A 24,623-nucleotide genomic window follows, 5' to 3' on the forward strand; every position below is an offset into this window, starting at 1 on the left:
TTTAGCATAATGAGCAGATGGGGGTGGGGTGGGGTGGGATTGGATTGTAACCTCCATGGCCTATTTCAGATTGAAACTGTACACACTTAACAAAAGGCTCAGTTGCACGCTACATGTTTAACACATTGTGTAATTTAGTTCCCAGAAATTTGTTCCATTGCATTCAATGGGTCCTCCTCCAAGGTAAGTAAAGGACTGAAGACTAAACATTTTCAAGAGTGTTACACCAATTGGCATTTTACAATCAGAATTAAAATTCAAATGTTTCACAACTAAAACTCTCACATCCTAAATTTTAGCTTCTAGTTTATTCCCTTGTCGCCTCTCTAACAGAGCTTGCACTTTTTTCACCTCGCTGCTGACTGTCTCAATGTGTGGCAATAAACAATGTTTTGCCACATAATAATTTTTTGGGGATGCATGTAGCCATTTGATGAGCTCTATTACCTTGCCAAGAGAATGATAAGGGGAATTTCCCCACATATATAAGGGATAAAAGCCACATGTGCAAAAATGTGCAGTCAAATGATCATCAGACTTCACTGGATAAAGAGTGCACTGCATTACAGTTCTTTTTCTATTACAGCCCACCCTCCACATTTGTGGGTTTCTCTTTTGCAGATTTGATTGCTCACCTTGTTGTAGCTGCTGCTTAACTAGCTCAACCCCCTTGCCCCTGCCTCCTCCTCTTCCTCCTCCTCCTCTCTGCTTACAGTCCTGCCAACAGTTCCAGCCCATCACTGCCTTTTCCACTCTGCCACCAAGCAGGGACGTAGCCAGGATTTTGGGAAGGGGGGCAGACTAAGTGCCACCATTATAATGGGGCTTGGGTGCGGAGGTGCAGCAGCGCACACCATCAATTGTATCTAACTGAAGGGGGGTCTGGACCCCACTGACCCCCCCCCCCGGCTACGTCCCTGCACCAGGACACCTTAGCCAGAGGCATTGTGGCAAGGTGGGGAAGGGAGTGGTGGGATGGTGCTGTTGGCAGGATAGGAGGTAGACAGGTAGATGGAGAGTGGAACAAGGAGGTGGATCAGCCACTGACTGCTTAAACCACTTTCTGTGTCCTAGAGGGTTGGAGGTATTTTGAAAATCTGGCTCAGACATCATGGTGTCAAGGCAGGAAAAGGAAGTACAGGCCAGGGCTGTTGGCAGGAATGGAATCTGTGGCATGCATATTTAGTTGTATGTATGTGATTCCAATGTTCACAATTTTAAAACTTTTTTTTTACTGCTCCCCTAATCCGCCTGAATATGGAAGGCATACTGTATACTGAGGAAGGCCTATAGTTTAGCTGTAGAGCAAAGGCTTTACATGCAAAAGGTGAAGTTTAACTCCCAGCATCTATGGATAGGATGGGGGAAAAGCTCTTTCTTGCGCCTCGGGAAGTGCTACCAGTCAGCGTAATGGGCCTCTCCCAATCTAATGCCTTTCACATGTTTTGGACTACAATTGCCATTCAGATTGGGAACAGCTGGTACAGACAACGCTGAGCTTGATACAATATTGGTCTGTCTAGACATAGATGTAATAGTCTGACTGGGGATAATCAGAGCAAAGCAATTCACAACTCCTTGCTCATTGTTTCTATTTTTCAAAATAATTCATTAGTGCCATTCATTACTATTTGGAGAGTAATGGATTACCAGTATGTTACTAATGTGTTATGTTTACCTATTTTTCCCATTCCTTTTTTTCAAATACATCTTTAAAAATAGAATAAATAAACAAAACAGAGCAGAACAACAACACTTCCTACCAAACAATATTTCATAAATAATGGCTTGTTACATCAAAGAAGCTAGAGGGTAACCAGATATTGGTCAAGAATTCAGTAGGTGGCCTACACCACCAGATGCAGAAGTGTAGCTGGAGGCATAGCTCTTCCACTTTGTCAGTGACTAGCTGCAGGGATGTGCCCGCAAGTAGGGCAGGATGAACAAGCAGCTTCTGCCCTTGGCCAGGGAGCAACAGTTGCCAAAAGCAGCTGGATGACTCCGGTGCACACTGCTATGGCAAACCAGCATGGGGGTTAGATGAAGCTGTTCTTGGGAGTCTGCAGTTGCCCTTGTACAGCCAGCAGGGGGGTCATTTCCCCCAGAGCACTAGCCAAGCTATGCTGGCATAGAGTTATATTCTAGCAGTAATGGTACTGGATCTTGGCCTTTGTGTTACTTTTAAAAACTAATGGTGCTAGTAATGTTGTTAAACAAAAGTAACTTCTGATGGCTTATGTTACTTGTAAGATGTTATTTACAAGCTCTGAGTATAAAGCATCTTCCCCTGTGCCTAGTTTTCCTTGCTAGGCTTTCCTGTCCTACAGTGGCAGGTTGCTTAAAATGTTATAAGCAATGAACTGGCTGAGGAAAATGGGAAATCTGATGTGTTGATTACATAAATCAAAACTGCAGATCTTTGCTTATGCTCATACACCTGGAAAGGTTTAGATGAAGCTGAACAGCCATTTTCCCCCTTCAGATGGGGAAAGATATAATGTAATAGTCTCTTAAAAAGAGGTGTGCCCAGGTTTTCTGGATGCCATGTGCTTAGCCCTGTAAACACCGCTCTATGATCTCAGTTGAGGAAAATGCCATCCTTTACATATTTGGTTAATTTAATATTTAACATAGACTGTAGGGCAGAGCATTGGTAGGTTCTGGAGCCAAGCCCTGTCTTAAATTTAGTTTCTATGTACTCCATCATTTCTCTATACTCCATAATTTTTTTCACATTTTGTCTGATCCATCTTCCAAGGAACTCAGAGCAACACACCTGAGAGGATATCCTGATTTGATCCTCACAATAACCATATGAGGTAGCTTAAATGCATGGTGTAAATTGGATTGGAGGATCCATGACTCTGCAAATGTTTTTTGGCCTGTATTTCCCACCAGAACTGAGCAACACTCCCAGTTAAGACAGATACTGGGAGTTTTTTTAGGGACTCCTATCCCTGACCTCTGGTATAAGCAGACCAAGGAAATGCAGTGAGATCCATGGCTGAGTGTGGCGGTCAGACCAGGTACAACAGTGCATTCATTTTATGGCCTTACTTGTACATGTCAAAAGCAACTTGTGCATTTTCAAAACCTGCAACACACCAGAAATCCTTTTCACAATGCTGATGGTGCTGCCATTTCACAGGGTGTACAGTGATCTAGCTGTCTCTCTCTCTTTTCTCACCAGGGATTCTTTAGGAGGAGTCAACAGAACAATGCCTCATACTCCTGCCCAAGGCAGAGGAACTGTTTAATTGACAGAACCAACAGAAACCGTTGCCAACACTGCCGACTGCAGAAGTGTCTTGCCCTAGGAATGTCTAGAGATGGTAAAGTGCTTGCTTCTTGCTTCACAGATCAATCCTTTCAAACTGCTCTGCACTGTACCCTGCATTCACCCCCAAAGAAAGGCACCTTAGTGTTCTGTCACATAGATCATTGCTGTTCCCAAAGCCTACGGCATTTATATAGGGTGTGTATTGTGTAAGCAGAGAAGAACATAACGAAAGACAAGAAGGCAACATGAGAAAGATAAAATGATTCTAAACAGGAGAGGTTATGGCAGGGGATTTGGAATAGAACTGCAGATAGCTATTAGGCCACAATTCTGTACAACCATTATGTTAGGAATGGGAGACAGCACACAGCCGGAGGAGTTTTTAAAGATTTTCACTGCACCAATTATCAAGTGCAAAGGTGGACAACATGTGGCCTGCAGGCTGTATGTGTACTCACTGAGTGTTCTGGCAGCCCCTGGACCCTTTCCCACTAAAAATGTCATAAAATAAAAGAATTGCTGTTCTTGGAAGTTTCAAGGAATGGCATTTCCTTTAAAACATGTCACACAGCCACATCTTTTTGGGGTTCCCGAGAAGAGAAAGGGACTTTTCATACTACAGTTATAATGATATGATTCTACTTCAATCACCATGGCCACATCCTGTGGAATTCTGGGAGCTGCAGATTAGGGAGGAGTTCTTAGAATTCTGAGCCAGAAATCTATAATGACACACCAAACTACAAACCCCTGAATTCCATAGGATGAAACCACAGTAGCTGAAGTAGATAATTCTGTAGTATGACAGTGCCCCAAAAGTGGACTGCCAGAAACTTTCTAGGTGTTTAGTTTGGTTTGGTTTTGAGGGTGATGGTGATGGAGATGGTCAGGATGTAATGTTTGGGGGAGGATGTTCTTAGGGGCTCATAGAAGCTTGTTTCCCTCCCCTCCCTCCTGCCAAAGAAGGAATGAGTGCCTCCTAATGAATAAGCAGTCATTCTGTCTTGGCAGGCAGTGTAGGGTGGGTGGGGGCACAGATAAACATGTTTTGAGAAAAGAGCCAATACTTCCTTCTCTTCTCAGCATCAGAAGTAGAATGTCTATGGATGTTTGGTGAAAGTGAGGGGGAGAGAAGGGAGTAATGCCCACTCACACCACATGGGATCAACAATCTCTGAATTACCCAAAGGAACAACCTATTGTATATATTTCAATAATGGGTAAACAGTGCAATTAACAGCTATCCATGGGATTTCCCCATTCTTTAAAAGTAAGCTTCAGATTGGCTACACAATAGCTATGCCCAGCCATGAGGTCATGCAGTAGGATCTTACCATTACAGTTAAAATCCTGCATCTATTCCACTGTTTAAGAACAGTACAATAAACTTCAAAGTTGCACACCCCTAGTTTATTGTTTAGATCCAGCCTTACTCATACTTACAGCAGACCCACTGAAATCATTGGGACTTAAGTTATTCATGATATTTTGGCTGAGTCCAATCTTATGTTGTACTTTTGCCTGGTTACCATACAATCTGGACCATGGGTGTCAGTTGAAGCTAAGCTTTATGAAGCTGAAACTTTGCTTGGCAAATAATTCTTTTATGTTTTAAGGCTTAGCTCCCTTACATCATGGTTATTTCAAAGAGAGTTATTTCAAAGTGGCCAGGCCAAAATGGACATCTAACAGAACAATTTTATTTCTAAGGTCTAGTACAGAACAGTAGCATAGCTGACTACCTCACTTCACACACACAGTCACCTATGGCTAAAATAAGAGTATATCAGTTAAGTTTCCCATTACAGCAACCAACTAGATTTGTTCCATAGAATGACTTTCATATATAAGATATGCTATGCCTCGCTCCCCAGTCAGCAATTAAAGCATTATATATAAACTTCCAAATGATGGCCTCCTTCAGGTGCTTAGGTAATAAAATGGAAATCTGTGGTACTAAATGCCCATGCTGTAGGTTCTCTAAATTAGTCAGCTACTCTTCTGTTACTTTTTCATATGTTTTCAATGAAGATCTGTCATAAGAGATGATCGCACAGTTTAAAAAACCTATTTACCACCAGGTGAGTGCATCCCAGGTAACATCTGGCTAGAATCCAAATTCGACCAACCAATTTGCAAATCTGGGAAGCTCCTTTTAAAACTTTTATTGTACATGCTTTTAAAATGTTTAAATTTGTGAGTGCCTTGGGTCCCTTTCTGGGAGAAGGGCAGCATAAAAAGGAAATCAGCCAATCAATCAATAGTTTGTCACACCAAACAAAACAGTAAACTATAGTTGACTAAAACAGAAATAGGGACCTCAAAATTCATTTTAGCTCTCTGAGAGGAAGCTAGACTCATTAATCCATAGTTTAGTATGAATTAGCAGCATGTGTCCCACGAGGCACATGCAGTCCTCTCTGCTGTTTTCCCCCCATCCCTGCAAGGATACTCCCCATCCCAGTTTACCATGATAATGGTTTCAAAATTGTCAATGTTTTTACTTGCAAAGATGGTGTGCGGGGGGAGGGGGAAGGCATCTTTTTTCTGAGGAAAATTTTGCTCCCAGGAGCAAGGGAAAGAGAATTATCTCTAAGAACAAGGTATGCATCCTCCACATACCTTATTTATGTACGTACAGGGGGCAAGCCCTAATTTTTGCCATCACAGTAAATTAAGGCAGCAGTTTAAAAGCATGGCACACTTAGTTTACAGTTTAATAAGTGGACATTTTGTTGCCACTGCTGCATCATTTTTAGTTGTTAAGTGCTCCAGTGCCATCCAGTTGCCTACCTCTAGTTAACTGTGATGCCCAAATACAGCCACAGAACTTTACAATCTTGTTGTAATGTATTTATCACATCACAGAATATTCTACAGAAAATGTTATATTTAAAAGTGCCAAATCAGGACACTTGGTGGATATGCTATCTAAAAAGAAGTTTACCTTAAAATATAAAGTAGCATTCCAGCACAAACCAGGTCACATGGCGGGGGGAGAATATGGGACTAGGAAAGCTATGCTACTTCCTCTGGAGCTAGAGACCACTTCCTCTATGACGAAGTCAAATGCATCTTATTATTATTTGTGTTAATAGGGATATGGCAGGATCCATTTGCCTGTTCAGTTTAATTTCAGTTTAAGAAACTATTGAGGGAATGAAAAATTCTCATTATATGTGTCTTTGCTTACAAAATAAAAGCTTCATTTATTTTGTTGTAAAACTGTTTCTACTGATACCAATTGTGCCAGGAAAAAACAGTGTCTGTTTCTTTATCATAGGAAAAGAAACTACTGCTAGTGGTCCCACTTGTTCAGAATTTTTATAAAAAAAATAAGTCTGGTTTGACAAGCATAATTGTTGGCCTCTACATTTGGCAGACTTCACATATGGAATTAGTAGAAAGGGAACAAATGACTTTGGCATACAAGTGCCTATCTTATTTGCTGTACAAGCTTCCTTGAGCTCTCTGTTATGAGCACAAATCCCCATTTTGTAGCCCACTGCCTTTCCATTAGTATCATTTTTGTCCATTGAGGTGCTTAAATCTGTTGGTGGACATTACTGATTTAGACATTTTCCAAAAGTGTATATAGCACAGTTCAATTTAATTTATTTCGCTGCTTTGTTGAAATATTTTTATCCTACTGTATGTCACAGGACCTCAAAGTGCTTTAAAATAATGAGAATAATTTAACTTTAAATATTTAAGTAATTTAATGGTTTGCATTGCCATGCATGTTTATTCAAGAGTAAGCCCCAGTGCAACTTCTTTCCTGCCTGCAAAGCCCCTCACAACAGCTTTTTCACTTGCAAATCATAGCTTAATTCTATGCAAGACTCAACGTGAAATAACTTTAAACACATGCTTATTGCCAATCACTGCCTGGAGATAATCTCAGGAAAGCTTTGCAAACTGGATAGGAAACCCCAAATGCCATATCTGGCCCATGAGCCAAAGGTTCCTCTTTCTTGCTTTGATATCAATAAGGTTGTGCGATCTCAGGGCCTGATCTTGAGTCTCCAGTTTTCAGAAGTCATCTTTAGGTAGAAGAAAAGGGTGTAAATTCTCCATTTTTGGTGGGGTAATATCTGGAGAAGAGGAAAGGATTATGTGCAAATCTGTAGCTCAACTAGCAAAGAAGCAGTTTCGTACTATTTGTAAGGCTTAATTGATCTGTTGTTGATCACAGGATGTCTTGGAGGGCTCTCATACATCAGCAGAAGTCGAAGCTGACTTGACAACACTTAACAATCAAATTCATTTTTTGCTGCAACCTGCAAAGAGTCTCCAAGGCACTGACTCAGCTAGCGTTCTCCTTTACTACCTATTGTAGAGATATCTGGGCCCACCTTCCATTCTGCTCTATATTCCTCTGCTGGTTAGAAGCAAGTAGTCTAAATTAAATATTTCTTATCCTAGCTCACTGAATGAAAAGGAATAATCCCCTTATTTCACCTTGACTTGAGAACAGTCCCTTTAGTTAATATTTTGGTATTAGGACTTTATCACATTGCCTCTGGTGCTCAACTTATATCATCCGAATTTGAGCCAAATTCAGAAGTTAGGCTGATTTTATCACACAGACATTTCCCTCAAAACAGCTTCCTGTTGTCTCCAGTGTTGAATTCAGTCCTTGTAAATTACTTCAGTGGCTATTTTTTTCCAAATTGGAAGCTTTCAGGACAAAACCAGAAGCTCCCATTTTGGAAAAAAATGGCCGCTGAAGCAATTTACAGGGCCCAAATTCAACACTGGAGGTAACAGGAAGCTGTTTTGAGGGAAATGTCTGTGCGATAAAATCAGCCTAACTTCTGAATTTAGCTCAAATTCAGATGATATAAGTTGGGCACCAGAGGCAATGTGATAAACTCCTAATATAGGGATGCCATATCCCGCCTGGGGGCGGGACTTTCCCGGTTTGGGGCGGGTCCACACAGTCCCACCCCGGTTTGGCCCCGCCCCCGGGACACCCCCCCTGCGACGGATGCCAGGCAGGGAAAGGAGCCTCGCATGAGCGAGGCCCCTTCCCTGCTTGGCCTCCGCCGCCGAGGGAGGTGGCCTGGCTCTCCTCCCTCTTTCCAGGCCTCTGTGAAGGCCAAGCCTCCACAGAGGTCGGGAAGGGGAGGGGGGCTGCCTGCGATCGCGGCGATTGCGGGCGCGCTCCTTGCTCTTTCCCGGCCTCTGTGAAGGCCAAGCCTCCACAGAGGCCGGGAAGGGGAGGGGGGCCGCCCGTGATCGCGGCGATCGTGGGCGCGCTCCTGGCTCTTTCCCGGCCTCTGTGAAGGCCAAGCCTCCATAGAGGCCGGGAAAGGGAGGGGGCCGCCCGCGATCGCCAAGATCGTCGCAGGCGCTCTCCTCCCTCTTTCCCGGCCTCTGTGAAGGCCAAGCCTCCACAGAGGCCGGGAAAGGGAGCGGATTCCTTCTCCGCTTGGGCTCCGTGAATGGAGCCCAAGCGGAGAAGGAATCCTCGCTGAGCGGAGGGATTCTTTTCCCCTTGGGCTCTGTTGGCAAAAACGGAGTCCAAGGGGAAAAGAATGCCTCCCTGGGGGAAGATTCCTTCTCCGCTTGGGCTCCGTGAACGGAGCCCAAGCGGAGAAGGAATCCTCCCCTCAGCGAGGCTCTTTTTCAAATGTAGGACCCAAAAAAAAAATAGGTCCTACATTTGAAAATTTTGTCCTACATTTGTCCCGGTTTGGAGGCCCTGACTAATGGCAACCCTATCCTAATACCAAAATATTAACTAAAGGGGCTGTTCTCAAGTCAAGGTGAAATAAGTCTGTGTGATAAAATCAGCCTAACTTCTGAATTTGGCTCAAATTTGGAAGAGGTAAGTTGGGCACTGGAGGCGGTGCAACAAAGTCCTTAGTTTCCAAAGGAAAAAATATATCCCTTTGTGTGTGTGTGTGTGTGTGAGAGAGAGAGAGAGAGAGAGAGAGAGAGAGAGAGAGAAGCTGTGAACAACTGTGATTGGTACTTAAGGCATAACATCATTAAGGCCATCCCTAGATATCAGGTTTTGTCTGGAAACCTGAGGCTTGGAATGATCCTGAACAGGCAACCCTAGATATTAGTGTAACATAGACCACAAATTACCAAGCAGATTATACGCAGTGTAAGTCTGACTCTAATTTTCCTAACTAAATGTATTTTTGGATCCCTCAGAAATGTAGTTTGCAATTTTATACCTCAAAAGAATACTTCAATTCTAGTGGTGGGCAGAACCAAAAAGAAAATTGTAGTTCCAAAATTAACAGCACAGAGTAGCCTAGAGCTGCCACTGCATTAAGCCTTGAGAGATGGAGGAAACCATGTACAGAAGTTGAAGAATCACCAAATGATGATGTTGTGGGGAAGGAGGGTTCACTCCAGAGGAAGACCAAATATTTCTTCACCCTGGCTATCCCTTTTTAACAAGAAAAATTCAAATTTATTTCTGGGTAGAAATGCATGGGATTGCCCTATTAAAAAGCCCATAGCATGGATGCCAATATGATTTCCTACATAATGAGTTACCAAAATGGTATGTAGCATTATAACATGTATTTTAAAAAAAAAAAAAACTATTAGCTGAAACTATGAGAAAAAAATCATTCCCTTAAAAAAAATATCCTTTATGAGGACATAGGGCCCATGCAGACAGGCCAAATAAAGCTGCTTCGGGTCATAGAATCATAGAGTTGGAAATGACCACAAGGGCCATCCAGTCCAACCACCTGCCATGCAGGAACTCTTAGTCAAAGCATCCCGACAGATGGCCATCCAGCCATGTGTCCTAAGAATCCAGAAGCTGCACCAAAGCCATGCTACAGTCCTTAGAACTGGAGTGTGGCTTTGCCGCAGCTTCCGGACATTTAGGACGCATGCATCATTTAAACAGCATACCACCAAAGTGACTCAAAGCAGCTTTATTTTGGCCTGTCTGTACAGGGTCTAAGAAACCAGAGGTAGGGGGAATTCTGCCTCTCATAAACCCCATATAACATAGCCAATGGTCAGGGATCCTGGGGGTCATAGTGCAATTTCTGGAAGGCCACAGGTTCCTTATTCCTTAGACTTTTGAGAGACTATCACACTGAGAAATAACACTGTGAATGCACTTGCTTTGCGTGCAGCAAATGATAGAGATGTAGCTTTGCATTATGATTTTGACTTATTCCAACAAAGGCACAATTTTCCTCTTTTCTTCTTAGGAGGTATGAACATATTGAGTACTTTAAGATTATATGTTGCAAATGTATGCCAGTAAAGTAATCCATGAGTGTTGCTTCTTTAGAGGAAATGCCATTCCTATAGAGTGTTTACCTTCAAGTCTGTTATTTTCCTTTAGGCTTCAACTGTAACCTGTAACATTCTTTTTTTCAGAATAAGTGTGTGAAGATAACAGGCCTGTTGACAGGTTGTGATAATAGGGCTTTAGGGCTTGTTATCTTCAGAAGGTACTAATCCTGTTAGTGCACAGATTAAAGGTTTGAGGAAAATTGATAAATCACACAGGATACAAATCTGAAGGCTGTACATTTTTATAGAGCTCTGGTTTGCTGTTTGGTGAGCGTGGAGAGATAAAAAAGAAATAGCAGGCCTGCTCATTATTCACAGCAGGGTGTTGGCACATTTACTTGGAAATATGTCCTATTGATTTCACTGGAACTTACTTTGGTGTAAGTGACTGCGGTGAGGATCACAGTATAGACCCCAAAGCTTGTCTGCCAAAAATATACCTGCAGGCACAAAGTACATGTATGAGAACAACAGGTTTACCACTTTGTAGTAACGGTATCATATACTCCAACTATCTCTGTCAGTTTGATTGGCTAACCAAAGTTTTCCATACTGCATGTTCTTCATAACATCACAGATGAAAACACAGGTAGACAAGTGTGTGTATATATTTATATGCTTATTTTATTATAAGCAAGTTGGATTTTAAAATTATTTAAAGCATTTGTAGCCTGGCTTTCCTAAGAAGAGCAAAAGGTGGCAAACAAAAATATATTTAACCAAATGAATGTCCACTTGGCATTTTTAATCAATGGCAGTGATCTTTGTTGTTACTGCTGCTATGTGCCTTCAAGTCATTTCTGATTTATGCTGACCCTAAGGCGAACCTATGATGGGGGTTTCCTTAATGGAATTTGTGCAGAGAGGGGTTGCCTTTGCCTTCCTCTGAGACTAAGTGTGACCTGCCCAAGGTCACCCAGTGGATTTCTATCTATTTCTATCCCAGTGGAGCAGAGATTTGAACTCAGGTCTTCAAGTATCCCAGTACAACATTCAGATTACTACACAACATTGGTTCTATTGAGGACCAAAGCATAATATCACCAAAAGTTCAAAATATATGGAACTCAAGTTCAATATTAAAATTCCTACTTGGTATTAAATAACAAATTTTCCTCATCAATACTACTGATAGACCAAATATAAATTCCCAGTAGAGTTAAACAGGACAAGCAACACATTTTTTTTATGAACACTAAGATCAGCCAGATGGCATAGGCATCTAGGAGGTCCTCGTTATAGTTGCTGTTTCTTCTCTAGCAAATTTCAAGGGCCCCATTCACACTAGCATTTTTGTGATGAGTAAGTCCGGGAAGATTCTATGATGTAATACTGAATCAAAGTTCTCAGTATGTTTACTCCAATCAAATCTCTCTGTAGTAATTGAACCCTGATGAAGTTCACATTACCATTTATATCAATTTAAAATGGAGTGGCCATTTCACTCGTTCTCTGGGTTTTTTAATACTGTCAGTCAAATTATGCACATCTACATCATACTGTTTTGCCAGCCCTCACTGCACCACCTCAGCCTCAGAGAATAGAAATGGCAAGCCCATCAGGACAACCCATAGCAAGAAACCTTGTGATAGGTTAGCCTTGGGGGGAGTCACACTCACTCAGCCATATAATAATATGATAATATAATCTCTGATCAATATAATATGTATGTGCACCAACTTGGGAGCATAGGCAGGATACAGACCGCACAAAAAGGGCGGTCTGCTGCCGCCTCCATTTCCACTGGCGGGAAGCCTCAGCTGCCAAACAGTGAGGCTTTTTCCCGGTGGCGGAAAAAGAACCCGCAAAAAGCGGGTTCTTTTTGCATCGTGCTTGCAATGCCCGAGTGCGCAAATGGCACACTCGTGACGTCGCAAGTGTGATGGGAGGTGTGGATGCTACGTGTCTGTCCTGTCAACATGGCGGTGCCCGTGTAAACAGGGTGCCACCATTTTGACGTACTGAGTATGTACTAGGGTTAGGGAGCATCTGAAAAGGATGCTCCCAGGCAACCCTAGCACGTACTCAGTACGTGTTTTTTGGCCCATCTGGACAGGGCCATTATCTATTGTAGTTTTATTTCTTGAGAAAGAGGAAAAAATGACCCCTAACCCACAGCCCCACTGTCAAGCAAATCATGCACACCTTTGTCATACTGATGATGATGTGAATATTTAAAGGTGCAGTCTACTGTGGCCATGCAATAGCAAATACGTGGATAAGCTGTCATTCATATATATATATATATATATATATATATATATATATATATATATAGTCTAATGATGTTCCCAGGAGAACTCTCCCCCTGGCTTTGGTGAGCTCTGGGCTGGGAATCAGACATTGGTGCAGATAAGGGGACTGATGGGCAGAAAAGAAAAACAGCTGGGCTGAACTTTAAAGAGAACACTTTCCAAAGTGTAAGAGGTTTGAAACCACTGCATTTCTGGAGCTGCTTTTTTCACTCCTGCAATCAAGTGCTGAGATAGAAAAACAATGGCACTTGGCTGGCATGGAGAGAGCAAAGTGATGGGCTTAATCTGCCCCCTGCACATTAACCCCTCCCTCCTGGATGCCCTGACTGGGATTGGGAGGAAGTTTCCATTGGCGGTACCGTTATAAAACCTGGTGTTTTGGAGGGGAAAAAACGGGGGGGGGGGACTCAGTCTTGGAAAAACCAGGTTAATGGGGATTTGTGCTCCCCCCCCCCCCCCCGAATTCAGGTCAAGAAAAATCAGTACAAGTGTGGATGACCCCTTTTTAAACTAGTTTGCAAACCAGTTTATAATGTAGTGTGAACAGCCCCAAAGGGAAACATAATGGATTCTCCTGAACCCAGAATATTTGGGGCTTTAAATGTAAAACCAGCACTGTTACTGGGTTTGGTAACCAGCATAATATCAATACAGAATTGCACCCCCAAATTACCATTCTGGCTGCTGCATTCTGGCCGAGTTGCAGGTTCTGAATGCTCTTTCAAAGGAATCACTATACAGAGTCTAGTATGCAAAGGGATCTTGTAGCACCTTTGAGTGTGAAAGAATTGTAGCATATGCTTTCATAGACTTGGTCTACTTTCTCAAATGCATGAAGTGGACTGTCTCTGATTTCTATAGAGCAGGGGTTGGCAACCTACGGCCCACAGGCCGCATGCGGCCCGCCAAGGCCTAGGATCCGGCCCCAGCCCGGCCCTGCCGCAGATTGCCGCCGGGGCCTTTGGCTTCTCGCACAAGCGCGTGGAGCCTCTGGCTGCCGGTGCAGGCGCACAGGGGCCTTTGGCCATCGGCACAAGCGCGCAGGGGCCTTTGCGCATGGGGCAAGTGGCAGGCAAGGGGGGCAAGGAGGAGCAAGAGGGGGCAAGAGGCGGGCAAGGGGGGCAAAGAGGAGCAAGCAGGGACAAGAGGCAGGCAAGGGGGGCAAGGAGGAGCAAATGGGGCAAGAGGCGGGCAAGGGGGGGCAATTGTCTATAGAAGCCTCAGAAACATGTATTTATATTAATATTTTTTTAAAAAATCAGCAGATTTTTTTGCCTGTCCTCCATTTTTTTAACTAAGAAGTGTCCTCCATTTTAAATTTTTGTCCTACATTTGTCCCGGTTTAATTTATTGATTTAATTTTAAAAATTATTTATTTTTATTTATTTTTTTGGCTTCGGCCCCCCGAGTTGTCTGAGGGACAGCAACCCGGCCCCCGGGTCAAAAAGGTTGCCTACCCCTGCTATAGAGTCTAACTGCAGAAAATAATCTTAAAGTCACTCTGACAAGTAACATGGTAGCCAAATTATAGAATATAGGGAGAGAGCATATCTATGCTTTTAGCACATAAGAAGTAGAACTCTTATGCCATATAAAGGGGGAGGGGTTTTACTTCCTTGATTAAAAGCATAGATATTTCTATCATATTTAAACAAAGAAAAAATAACTTGTGTGTTTTAGTTAATAGTATCAGATGTCATAAACTTTCTGAAGAGTCTTGGACATGTCATCTCTAGTCTTATGCATCTAATAGTGGGACCACATCTTATGGAAAGTAGAGTGCTAACCCTTCCCTCATGCTTTCTTCCCACTGAAAATCATGGTACCATCAGCTAAGAAGTTGTCTCACAAAGTTGTAAGGATGAATGCACTAACCTCTTTGAGCATCCCCCCCCATATCCTATATACGGAGCTTAACTGACCTTTTAAAAAACATAAAAATATACACTTCAGCAGCCCTAGTTTGTCAGTGGCCATCCCAATTTATCTTCCGTCCTCAGCTGTTTTTAAAATGTACCAGTCTTTCTCCTCCTCCCACATTCCCCCTTTGTCCTCAGCTTACTTCAAAGTGTAACTGAAATCAAAGTGCAAAAGATGTTTGCATTAACCTAATTCAGGAGGGGGGGAGAAGAGAGTAGGGGGGGGGGAAATTCTGTCCTCCTCTATAGACTCAGGCAAAAGCAGACTGCTGTAACCTCTCCTACTATGTCTGATTTCCCTCATTAATAACTTTTGCCTCTTGACCACATCCTGCAGTTGCTCAGCCAGATGTGCCCTGGTATTCATCTGTGAGATGTTGCAGGATGTGAAACACACAAGTCAGTAATGCCAGTTTTTGTCTGTTGCAGCTGTAAAATTTGGAAGAATGTCCAAAAAGCAGAGGGACAGCCTGTATGCCGAGGTACAGAAACATCAACAGCGACTGCAAGAACAGCGACAGCAGCAGAGCGGCGAGGCCGAAGCCTTGGCCCGTGTCTACAGCAGCAGTATCAGCAATGGGTTGAACAACCTGAACAATGAAACTGGTGGCACTTACTCAAACGGGCATGTCATTGACCTGCCGAAGTCTGAGGGTTATTATAATGTGGATTCTGCCCAACCCTCCCCAGATCAATCTGGCTTGGACATGACTGGAATCAAACAGATAAAACAGGAACCTATTTATGACCTCACTTCTGTACCAAACTTGTTTACCTATAGCTCTTGCAACAATGGACAATTAGCTCCAGGGATAACCATGACGGAAATAGGTAAGAAAATACTACCTTTAATGTTCAACTTAATTTTCACAATATTGGTATGTACATGTTTTGATCCATGAGGCTTCCTTTAGAGTGGGCTTCTTCTCTAGATATCTCTAATGGGGTTTGTTGTGAATTCAGTTCATTTAACAGAATTCTAAAATGTTTACATTTTTTAAATGAAGCAATTCATGATCTGTTTATGAAGCTGAAAAACTGATGAATCAATCAAGTGATAATTACTAAATAGAGAGCATATATCAAATGAGCTCATTATCAGGAGAGTTTAATGATCTTTTTGACAACCATACACATTCTTGTCAACAAAGAGCTCTGAAGGTGGATCATTAATCGAATTGGGTCTGAAATTAATTACAGTGCATAATTTCACTTGTGATCTTCCTCTGGATTTCTGCCATCAAAGCTACGGTACATTTAGGATCTGGAAGAGGTGGATTCATGCTGACTGTAGTATTTGGAAAATTTGGTTTCATGTGTTGGGTATCATTCATTCAACAATATGAAGTCGAAGGCTTTCATGGCTGGCATCCATAGTTTTTTGTGGGCTTTTTCAGGCTATGTGGCCATGTTCTAGAAGAGTTTCTTCCTGACGTTTTGCCAGCATCTGTGGCTGGCATCTTCAGGGACTGCTTGCCTGGAAAAAGACAAGCAGTCTCTGAAGATGCCAGCCACAGATGCTGGCGAAACGTCAGGAAGAAACTCTTCTAGAACATGGCCAGATAGCCCGAAAAACCGACAAAAAACAACATTCAGCAATAATTTTGATAACTGGCAATGTAACCTTATTAATACATTTCACACAGCAAGAGAAATCATGCTCTCATAGTAAGCAATGTTTCCATGGTACTAGTAGTTATTAATCTTCACTTTCACATATCCTCTAGCTGTCCTGATCTTTCAAGGCAGTTAATCTTCCATCGTCCGTCTTCTTCATCGGCTTTTAAAATGTCCCATTTTCTCTTTCTGTCTGCTTTTGTTCCTAGCTTACTTCCAATTGCTGCAAACTGAGTTCAAAGTATAAAAGTAGGTTGCACTCAATTCAGCAAGAAGAGGAGAGGAGGTAGCAAAATCTGCCATTCTTTATAGACTCAGGCAAAGGCCAACTGCTGCAGCCACTCGACTGTATGTTTTTCCTCCTTAATTCCCCCCCCCCCATCTTCATTACTCTGTGACCTTGCTTGACCACACATGTTACAGTTTTGGTCTGTGAAATGTTGGAGGGTGTGTTCTCAACCAGTGTACTGATACTCTGTGCAAGTTTATCAGATATTTTGAACTGCTCCTCATCTTCCGAATTTATTTAATCCTTTAGTCTAAGAAATATAACTGCAAGTAATTGTTTGGAGATTCTCAGAAACAAAAAGGGGATAAAACAGGAGACTTCTATCTTTTTCTTAAAACTACATATAGGGAAATATTTTTGTTGTTATTAGCCTGAAACACAGGCCAAAGGGGCAACAGTGAGACCTCACTGGCTCTATTTGCGCCAGGGCCGTGGCAACCGCATGCACCCAGTCCCAATCTGGATTATCACCACATTCCTGAACTGGGCCACCAGAAGGAACAGATTCTTTCTGTTGTTTCTTGGCCCGGTTCTTCCTAGATGGTGCAACATCAGCGCACCTTCGGGCTGTGTTCGGGGAATGCATCATCTGAGTGCCATGGCCTGAACATGGCCAGAATCTGCATTGTTTGGCCCATGTGTTTTGGGCCATTGTTAACTTCCATCAAGTCAACTATGGCGTCAACTCAGCTATCAATGTGAAACCTTCAAATTGCAGATTCAGAACAATTTTTTCCAGTGCAACAAAAGGCATTCTTTTATTATTGTCTCCTTCAGAAACAGAATGGAAGTGCTTTGAAGGCATGTGGAGAGGTAAACAGAAAGCCACTTCTATCTTGCTGCCTCTTGTCTTACTTGTTTAATGCAATAAGGTTCCAAGTCTATCCATCTGGAATGTGATCTTTCTCTATTCCCACTGCCTTCTATCTAAGCAAGCAGTGAGTCATGTCTTCTCACAATATGGCCAAAGTATGACAGTCTCAGTTTAGTTATCTTGGCTTCTAGGGAGAGTTCAGGCTTGATTTGCTGTAGGATATTGCTAATCATTCTTCAGGTGTGAGTGGATGTTGTACATTGTTGCTTAACATTCCTCATTAACTGTTTCAAGTGTTTGCTATTTTCTGCTAGTAGTATGGTGTCATCAGCATATCTTAAATTGCTGATGTTACTTCCTCCAATTTTCACACTTCCTTCCTCTGATTCTAATCCTGCTTTATATATGATATGTTCATCATAAATGTTAAATAGATAGGGCGACAAAATGTTGCCTTGCTTGACCCCTTGGATTGGATACCGTTTCATTTCTTCATATTCTGTCCTATCAGTACTCGCTTTCCCTGAGTGTAGGTTACACATCAAGACAATCTAATGTTGTGGCTCACCCATTTCTTTAAGACTGAAACCCTAGTTTTTCATGAGCTATACAAGCAAAGGCTTTGCTATAGTATATAAAATACAAACTGATTTTCTTTTGAAATTCTTTGGTGCATTCTATTAACCAATGTGTGCTTGCAATATGATCCCTAGTGTCTCTTCCTTTCCTAAACCCAACTTGGACACCTGACAGTTCTCACCCCATACATGGTGTAACTCTTTGTTGTAGAATTTTGAGCATCATTTTGCTTGCATGGGAAATTAATGCAATGGGGCTATGGTTAGTGAAATCTCTGTTATCCCCTTTCTTAGATATTTTAATGTATATTGAGCCTTTCCAACCTGTGGGGTATTGTTTTGTCTTCCATATTTGTTGAAAGGTTTTAATTAAAAATAGAGTAGATTCAGTCTCTGAAGACTGGAACAGTTCTATTGGTATGCCATCTGTTCCTGGTGATTTATTTCTCCCAAGTGTACTGAGTGCAACTTCCACTTTATCTATTAAAATCGGAGGTTTCCTCAAATGAATTTGTCATCCTAATACCTCTTTTATATAGTTCTTTTATATGTATTGTTTCCATTGTCTTATTATATTAGCTCACTGCTCTCTTAGAGATGTTGGAGGTATCCCCATAAGGCCACTGCAGGAATCTCTGCTAAGAAGAGGCTGTTCTTATCTGGTGGAATAAAGAGATATCCATCTTATTTTCTTGGAACTTTGTACCTCCTCCATTCCAATTATATCAGACCTAATGAATCAATGGGATTTACCTGAGCACTGACATGCTGTTCAGCAACTGATCCAATGAGTCTACTTTAGTTAAGACTAGAATTGGTTTTAGGCCTTAAAACAGTTATGAACAGAAGTTGAAACAGTAATTATGAGTGGATGGAAATGTTCAAACCTCATGCTGAAAATGTTCAACCCATATTTTCCAGGCTGGGATCATAGTGCTCATATCTTTGCAAATCTGAATGCTTCCTTTTGCTTTAAAGCTACATATAAAAGTCTTTAATGCTTAGCTCCCTGGAGATTACTAGTGTGCCTTTTAAAGCATGCTCCCCAACAGAAACTTGCTGTAGTCACTATGCATAGCATTGCCAGATCCTGAACAAATGAGAAGTTCTGTGACTTATTTTGTTTAATGGGTGCCACTGATTTTTAAAAAACTGACAGCCCCCTCTGAAAAAAGTCTGCTGCACCTACCAAATATCTCTTAGCTCTGTTACCTGTCATAACTATAGAAAAGGTTTTTTTTCCTCTAACTAGAAATTTCTTTTTGTTCTTTCTCTCTTCCTACAATTGTTTATTTGCAAAGAAATCACAAGCTCTCCAAATGCAAAAGTTCTGAGTTGCATTCAGTGGTAATTAGTGTTTTTTAAAAAAGAAATGTTAAAAAGAAAAAGAGAGGTTGCTGTCTGTTTGTTTTCTATTTTCAATGTATATTGAAATGCACTATTTTCATGCTGATTTGAATTGGTATGGCAACTGTTTCCTATCAGGAATTGCTTGAATGCTGAAAATGCTGTATTAAGACACTCACATCCTGTTCCCAGAGCTGAATTCCCTCAAGGGGAGCGTGACCATTTTAACCAGTTTATGTTGGTAGCACAGAGATGGTTCTTCAGTTCTAGTCAAATGCCAGCACTTCAGACTGGGTCTGCTTCATGCTCCTCTACAGAATTTACCCAAGGCAGCAGCTGCCCCGAATTTCAGTTTATTTACTATGTGTTGTTCAATTAGCTACAAAAGATACCTCCTTATGCAATTACTTTCAACCTAGACTTCTTTTCCACATACAAACTGATTCATCTAGGGACCCCTTCTGACACTGTATCCTTTTATCTTTCTTGCCCACCACAAATTTTGAAGATCCCTCTCAGAGGATATTTAATTACCTCAGTCTGCCTTCAAAAATGCCTTGTATGCTTTTCAACAATATTTATATGGTACAATGTTGCCATCTAGTGAGTATTATCATTATTACTATAGTCACAGAGGTTGTTGGCAATGGTACTTTCCAGGAACAAGTATCTATTTAAACATTTCTAATCATGCTCAGTTATTTTGACATTGTGCCTAAGACTGTTGTTTCTTGAAACTGTAAACCATATTATACAGGGTGCAGTAAAATTTGAAAAAGTACTCCTCCCACATGCCTACACCAAACCCAGTTTAGTAAATACAGCTGTTTTGAGTCCCACTTAGTGAGTCTTCCTAGTACAATGAGAATTACCCTCAAGTTAGTGTGCACATAATTACATGCTGCTAGTAGTATGGTGCCACTTGCACATCTTAAATCATTGATGTTCCTTCCTCCAATTTTCATATCTCCTTCCTCAGAGTCTAATCCTGTTTTGCTTATGATACAGTCAGCATACAAGTTAAGCAGATAAGGTGATAAAGTGCAGCCTTGCCTGACCCCCGTGCCCATTGGAAACCAATGCATTTTTTGATATTCTGTCCTTATGGTAGCTTCTTGTCCTCAGTACAGGTTACGCATTAAGATAATCAAATGCCATGGTACACCTATTTCATTAACAGCAATCCATAGTTTTTCATGATCAACACAATCAAGGGCTTTGCTATAGTCTACAGCTAAGAAAATAAAAATAATTTTATAATGTTATTTACATAACATTAAAGTAGTCAATGAAGAATGAGATAGTTAAAGATTTTTTGTCTCCCTCCACCTCAGTGTCTATCCCCTTCCTTAAATTAGAGAGGGTTTCCCACTGCCCTGAATCCATGGGATTGGGGAAACTGGACCAAACCTTCCATTCTGGCCCTATTAATACAACCACATGAAGTGTACGGTGGGAAAAATGATAGTAGCATCATCTTCTCAAGAACACAATGTAATTTTTTTTTACTTATTTTGTTCCCATATGCAAAAATGAATAATTTCAAAAGTTTTCTCCCTACCAAGCAAGATTATGAGAGATTTTTAACCTTTTGAATATGAGGTGAGGAGATTTGGGCCATATTGAAACTTTTTTGCAGAAAAAAAATTGCACAAAAAAATCCAGTTTTTGTACATGGAAAACTGTAATCCCCTCCCCCCATATAGTGCATTGTTGTGGTGTGTTATTCAAGACTCATATTTCTGGAGCAATATTTTAAAGAAAGTGTTTATAAGTGTGAAAAGGAAAGGTTTAAAGTCAGCTTGTAAGCTGGAGCTGCACTATCATAACTGCTGATGATTCTTATTTACAGTCATGAATGGTCAAACATGACTCCCAAACCTGCCGTCACATTCTGGCAGTGCCCTGACTGAAAGGTTTAGTCTGGAGTGCTAGGAAACAACATACATTATGCACTACAATTTCAGGGTGCCTTGGGATAAGCAGTTTTGGCAGGACTCCATGGAGTCTCTCAAAGGAACCTCATGACTAGAGTTGCACTGTGGATATCATTGCCCAGCATCCTGATCTCCAGTGCCTCGGAGATATTTTAGTTGAGATTTTGCCAGGCTGCAAATAGGTTGAGGGCATCATTAGATGTAACTATAATGATGGAGCTAATGATGACGTAAAATCTCAGCCAGGGTGTTTTAATCTGTCAAAATATCACTTTTTACTGAGGATTAGAAAATCTGCAACATTCCTACACCAGAATCATAGCTAAACAGTGACAGACTAACTCTGTTCCACTCAGCAGAAGGTCCATGTGGATTGTATAGAACAGGTTCACAATAGTCAATGGTACACTATCAGCTGAAATCATAGACAATCAACATGAAGGAGTCTACAGGGAGCCACACAGTTTATTGCAAACACTTTAAATATTTCTCCAACTGACAGGCATATTAGAGTAGAAGGAGAAAAATATCTGAAAAAATTAAGGACTTTATATCTGAAAGAATTAAGGACTTTATCACACTGCCTTTTCCCATTCTTTCCTCCTGGACTAGGTGCAGGATGAAAACTTTTAAACATGGAATTTATTGTGTACCTCCATGCCCAAGCAGGAGGTATCTCATACCCATTCATGGCATCCTGTACCCAATCCAGATTTCTCCTGCACCTTGCAAAAGTATGGGCTTAAGTTTTAAAAGAGCTGCACAAATTGCCATTTAAGAATATAGTAGAAACAAGACATCACCAAACACTAGAAATCGATAAAATATGTCTGTAAAATATAACAGAGTCCACCACTGTAAGAAGCAAGGGCAAACTGTAGCTTTTCCAACACCTCTTTGAAGGCCCTGGGCAAAGTATAAAATGCTTTGTTTCAAGTTCATTCTGAGATTTTTTTGGCAATATCTGGAGCCCTGCTCACATATGTAATCTTGAATATATGAACATGTCTATGAGTGGCAGATGCTGGTGTTTATCTATGTTTGTTCAATATTTGTTCAAAGTGTAACAATAAAGACCACCTGTGAATGTACATGTGGTGCTGGAAAGAAAACAAGGTTGCTTAATGCTGCCTAGGGTCTGGGTGTATACAGGTGAGGGCAGGGCCTGCCAGTGCAATCTACCTTTTCCCATTACACCAACACTTTCTATCTGAATGTGCAAATGGAATAACAACTCCCTTCCTACATCTACATTGTATTTCCTGTGGTAGAGTCAGGAATGTGTTGTGGAGCTCTGCCCAACCATTGTGGTACCATAGTCAACAGAGTGAATTTCAGGAAGAAACTAAAGCTTGGGTGCTGTTGTCCTCAGTGTCAGTGCTGAGTAGAAAGAAGAGCAGAATGGGAAAGAGCAGAAATAGAGGAGGGAAATGGTGCATTGAGCAATGGGATTAAGATTGATTTTGGGGAGCAGGCAAAAAGAGGAAGATTACAGATAGTTAGGTAGACAGACCTGTGGTAAGACACTGATCAGAAAGAGTGCAATGAAGTGTAGAAAGAAAACAGGCTACATGGGATATGGAGAGATTCAGCAACAGGATCTATGAAGAAAAAAACGGAATTGTGGTGGGTGCGTACTTATTCTCATGTGCAGTCATCCTAATCTGGATCAGACTTACAAAAGTTTACTTTTGAATAAGCATAGATGCTCATGTAGATGCTACATAGTTAAGAGCTGGCTGATGTGTGTTGATGTAGAAAGAAAGAGGGAATATAAACTATGCCATTCAAAGAGGCAAGTGAGAGCACTATGGGCTGAAGAGGAGGGAGATAAAGAGAGGCTCTGTTGAGATCAATAGTGGTACATGGAGAGAAGAAACTGTACGCTTTAGAATGCAGGAAAAAAGAAAAAGGAGTCAATAGAAAATGACACAGAACATACTGCATTAAAACTGTATTCCTCCCCCTCTTTGGCAGCTAACATAGTAATGGAACACTCTTGAATGAGTAAAAACAAAGTTAGTAGTAAACAATGCAGAGTAATTCAAAGCTACACATCCCAGCTATAAATTAATCCAGTTCATAATATGTCACAACACTGATCTTTTAATAAGGTCACTATAAAATTGACAAATGATGGCCCTTGGCAGTGTTCCTAATTGAGGTTTAATCAATTTACATAAATGCCAAAGCCTTTCAAATATCCTCCTTTTTGTTTACATGACAGTGAGTGTTTCAAGTGGGAGTGGAAAAAGCCATCTGCCTACAGTGAGATTCCCCCCCCCACCCTGTTTTGTTTATGCTGCATAATTTTGAGGGCAAAGGATTTGGGGAGAAGAGAGGAAATTTTCTTATGAGAAATGTTTCTGGGAAGCGGCCAAGATAATTAGCCTTGCTCCAGTGTGGTACACTGTCACTAATGTAATAAAAACACATATAAATAGATTAAAAAGTCAAGTGGGTTAACTCAACAAATTCAACAGTATGTTTAGCTGGCAATGATCCAAAGGGAGGTGTATGTACACACCTCACACATGTACTTGTGTGTGTGTTTTCAAGAGTTTGTTTTTTAAAGAAAAACCTGCCCTAGTAGAATTCGTGAGTCGTTCTTTCAAGTCTAATGAATCCCTTGGGATTGCCACTAAAGGTTTCAAAAAGGATAAATATCATTGGAGAATTAGAACATTTTCACCACAGTGTTTACCTTTTAAACTACTCTTTTATCCAACAATATTTAACAACAGGCAGGCTATAGTGTTAAATTTTTGGAACTTCTCATTTGGCATGCAACCTTCTTTGGTATCTGACACCCGAGGGCATCTAAAATATGAGTTTTGATGTTTGATAGCTGCAGTTATTTGATATTTGACAACCAACATTATATATATATATATATATATATATATATATATATATATATATATAGAGTGTTTAGTACTTGGCAGTTTATCATCACCTACAAAAACTGTTCTCATGGTTCTATGATGCATCACAGTACAAGGGTAGGGGACTATGCTGATACGAAATTAATGAAGAACAGAAATCTCATTATAGAATTCTGCCTTTTAGAGTGAGAGAAAAACTGAACAGTAGGAGATAAAATGAAACAAATACCATATTAAGATATCTACAAGACTACTATAAGGGTGAAGGAGGAGGGTGATTGGGTTAAAGGCAAGGTCCACATCTGCAAAAATCTGAAGATCTGAAAGGGGTTGAACACAGGATACCCATGCAATTTAACAATAATCATTCTTTGTTATTCTTCAAAACCATTCTTTAATGGTTCTTCTAAAACAGTAC

The 24,623-nt window shown here is 41.1% G+C and overlaps 1 protein-coding gene across 3 annotated transcripts in view; it reads left to right on the plus strand.

Annotated features, from left to right (window-relative positions):
• Positions 1 to 24,623, plus strand: part of RORB (RAR related orphan receptor B) — a 197,121-nt gene that overhangs the window by 128,007 nt on the left and 44,491 nt on the right. For all 3 annotated transcript variants that reach the window (XR_016277360.1, XM_089490721.1, XM_089490716.1), the window contains exons 3-4: positions 3,191 to 3,332; positions 15,168 to 15,569. Coding sequence is in view for 2 of the 3 variants with exons in the window: in XM_089490721.1 (XP_089346847.1) it covers positions 3,191 to 3,332; positions 15,168 to 15,569 (544 nt within the window). In the remaining variant the exon portion in view is untranslated. The remainder of the gene's footprint in view (positions 1 to 3,190; positions 3,333 to 15,167; positions 15,570 to 24,623) is intronic.

Source organism: Sceloporus occidentalis, unplaced genomic scaffold, assembly GCF_023333645.1.
Source record: "Sceloporus occidentalis isolate IW3139 unplaced genomic scaffold, rSceOcc1.0.p SCAF_1, whole genome shotgun sequence".
Taxonomy (NCBI): Eukaryota; Metazoa; Chordata; class Lepidosauria; order Squamata; family Phrynosomatidae; genus Sceloporus; species Sceloporus occidentalis.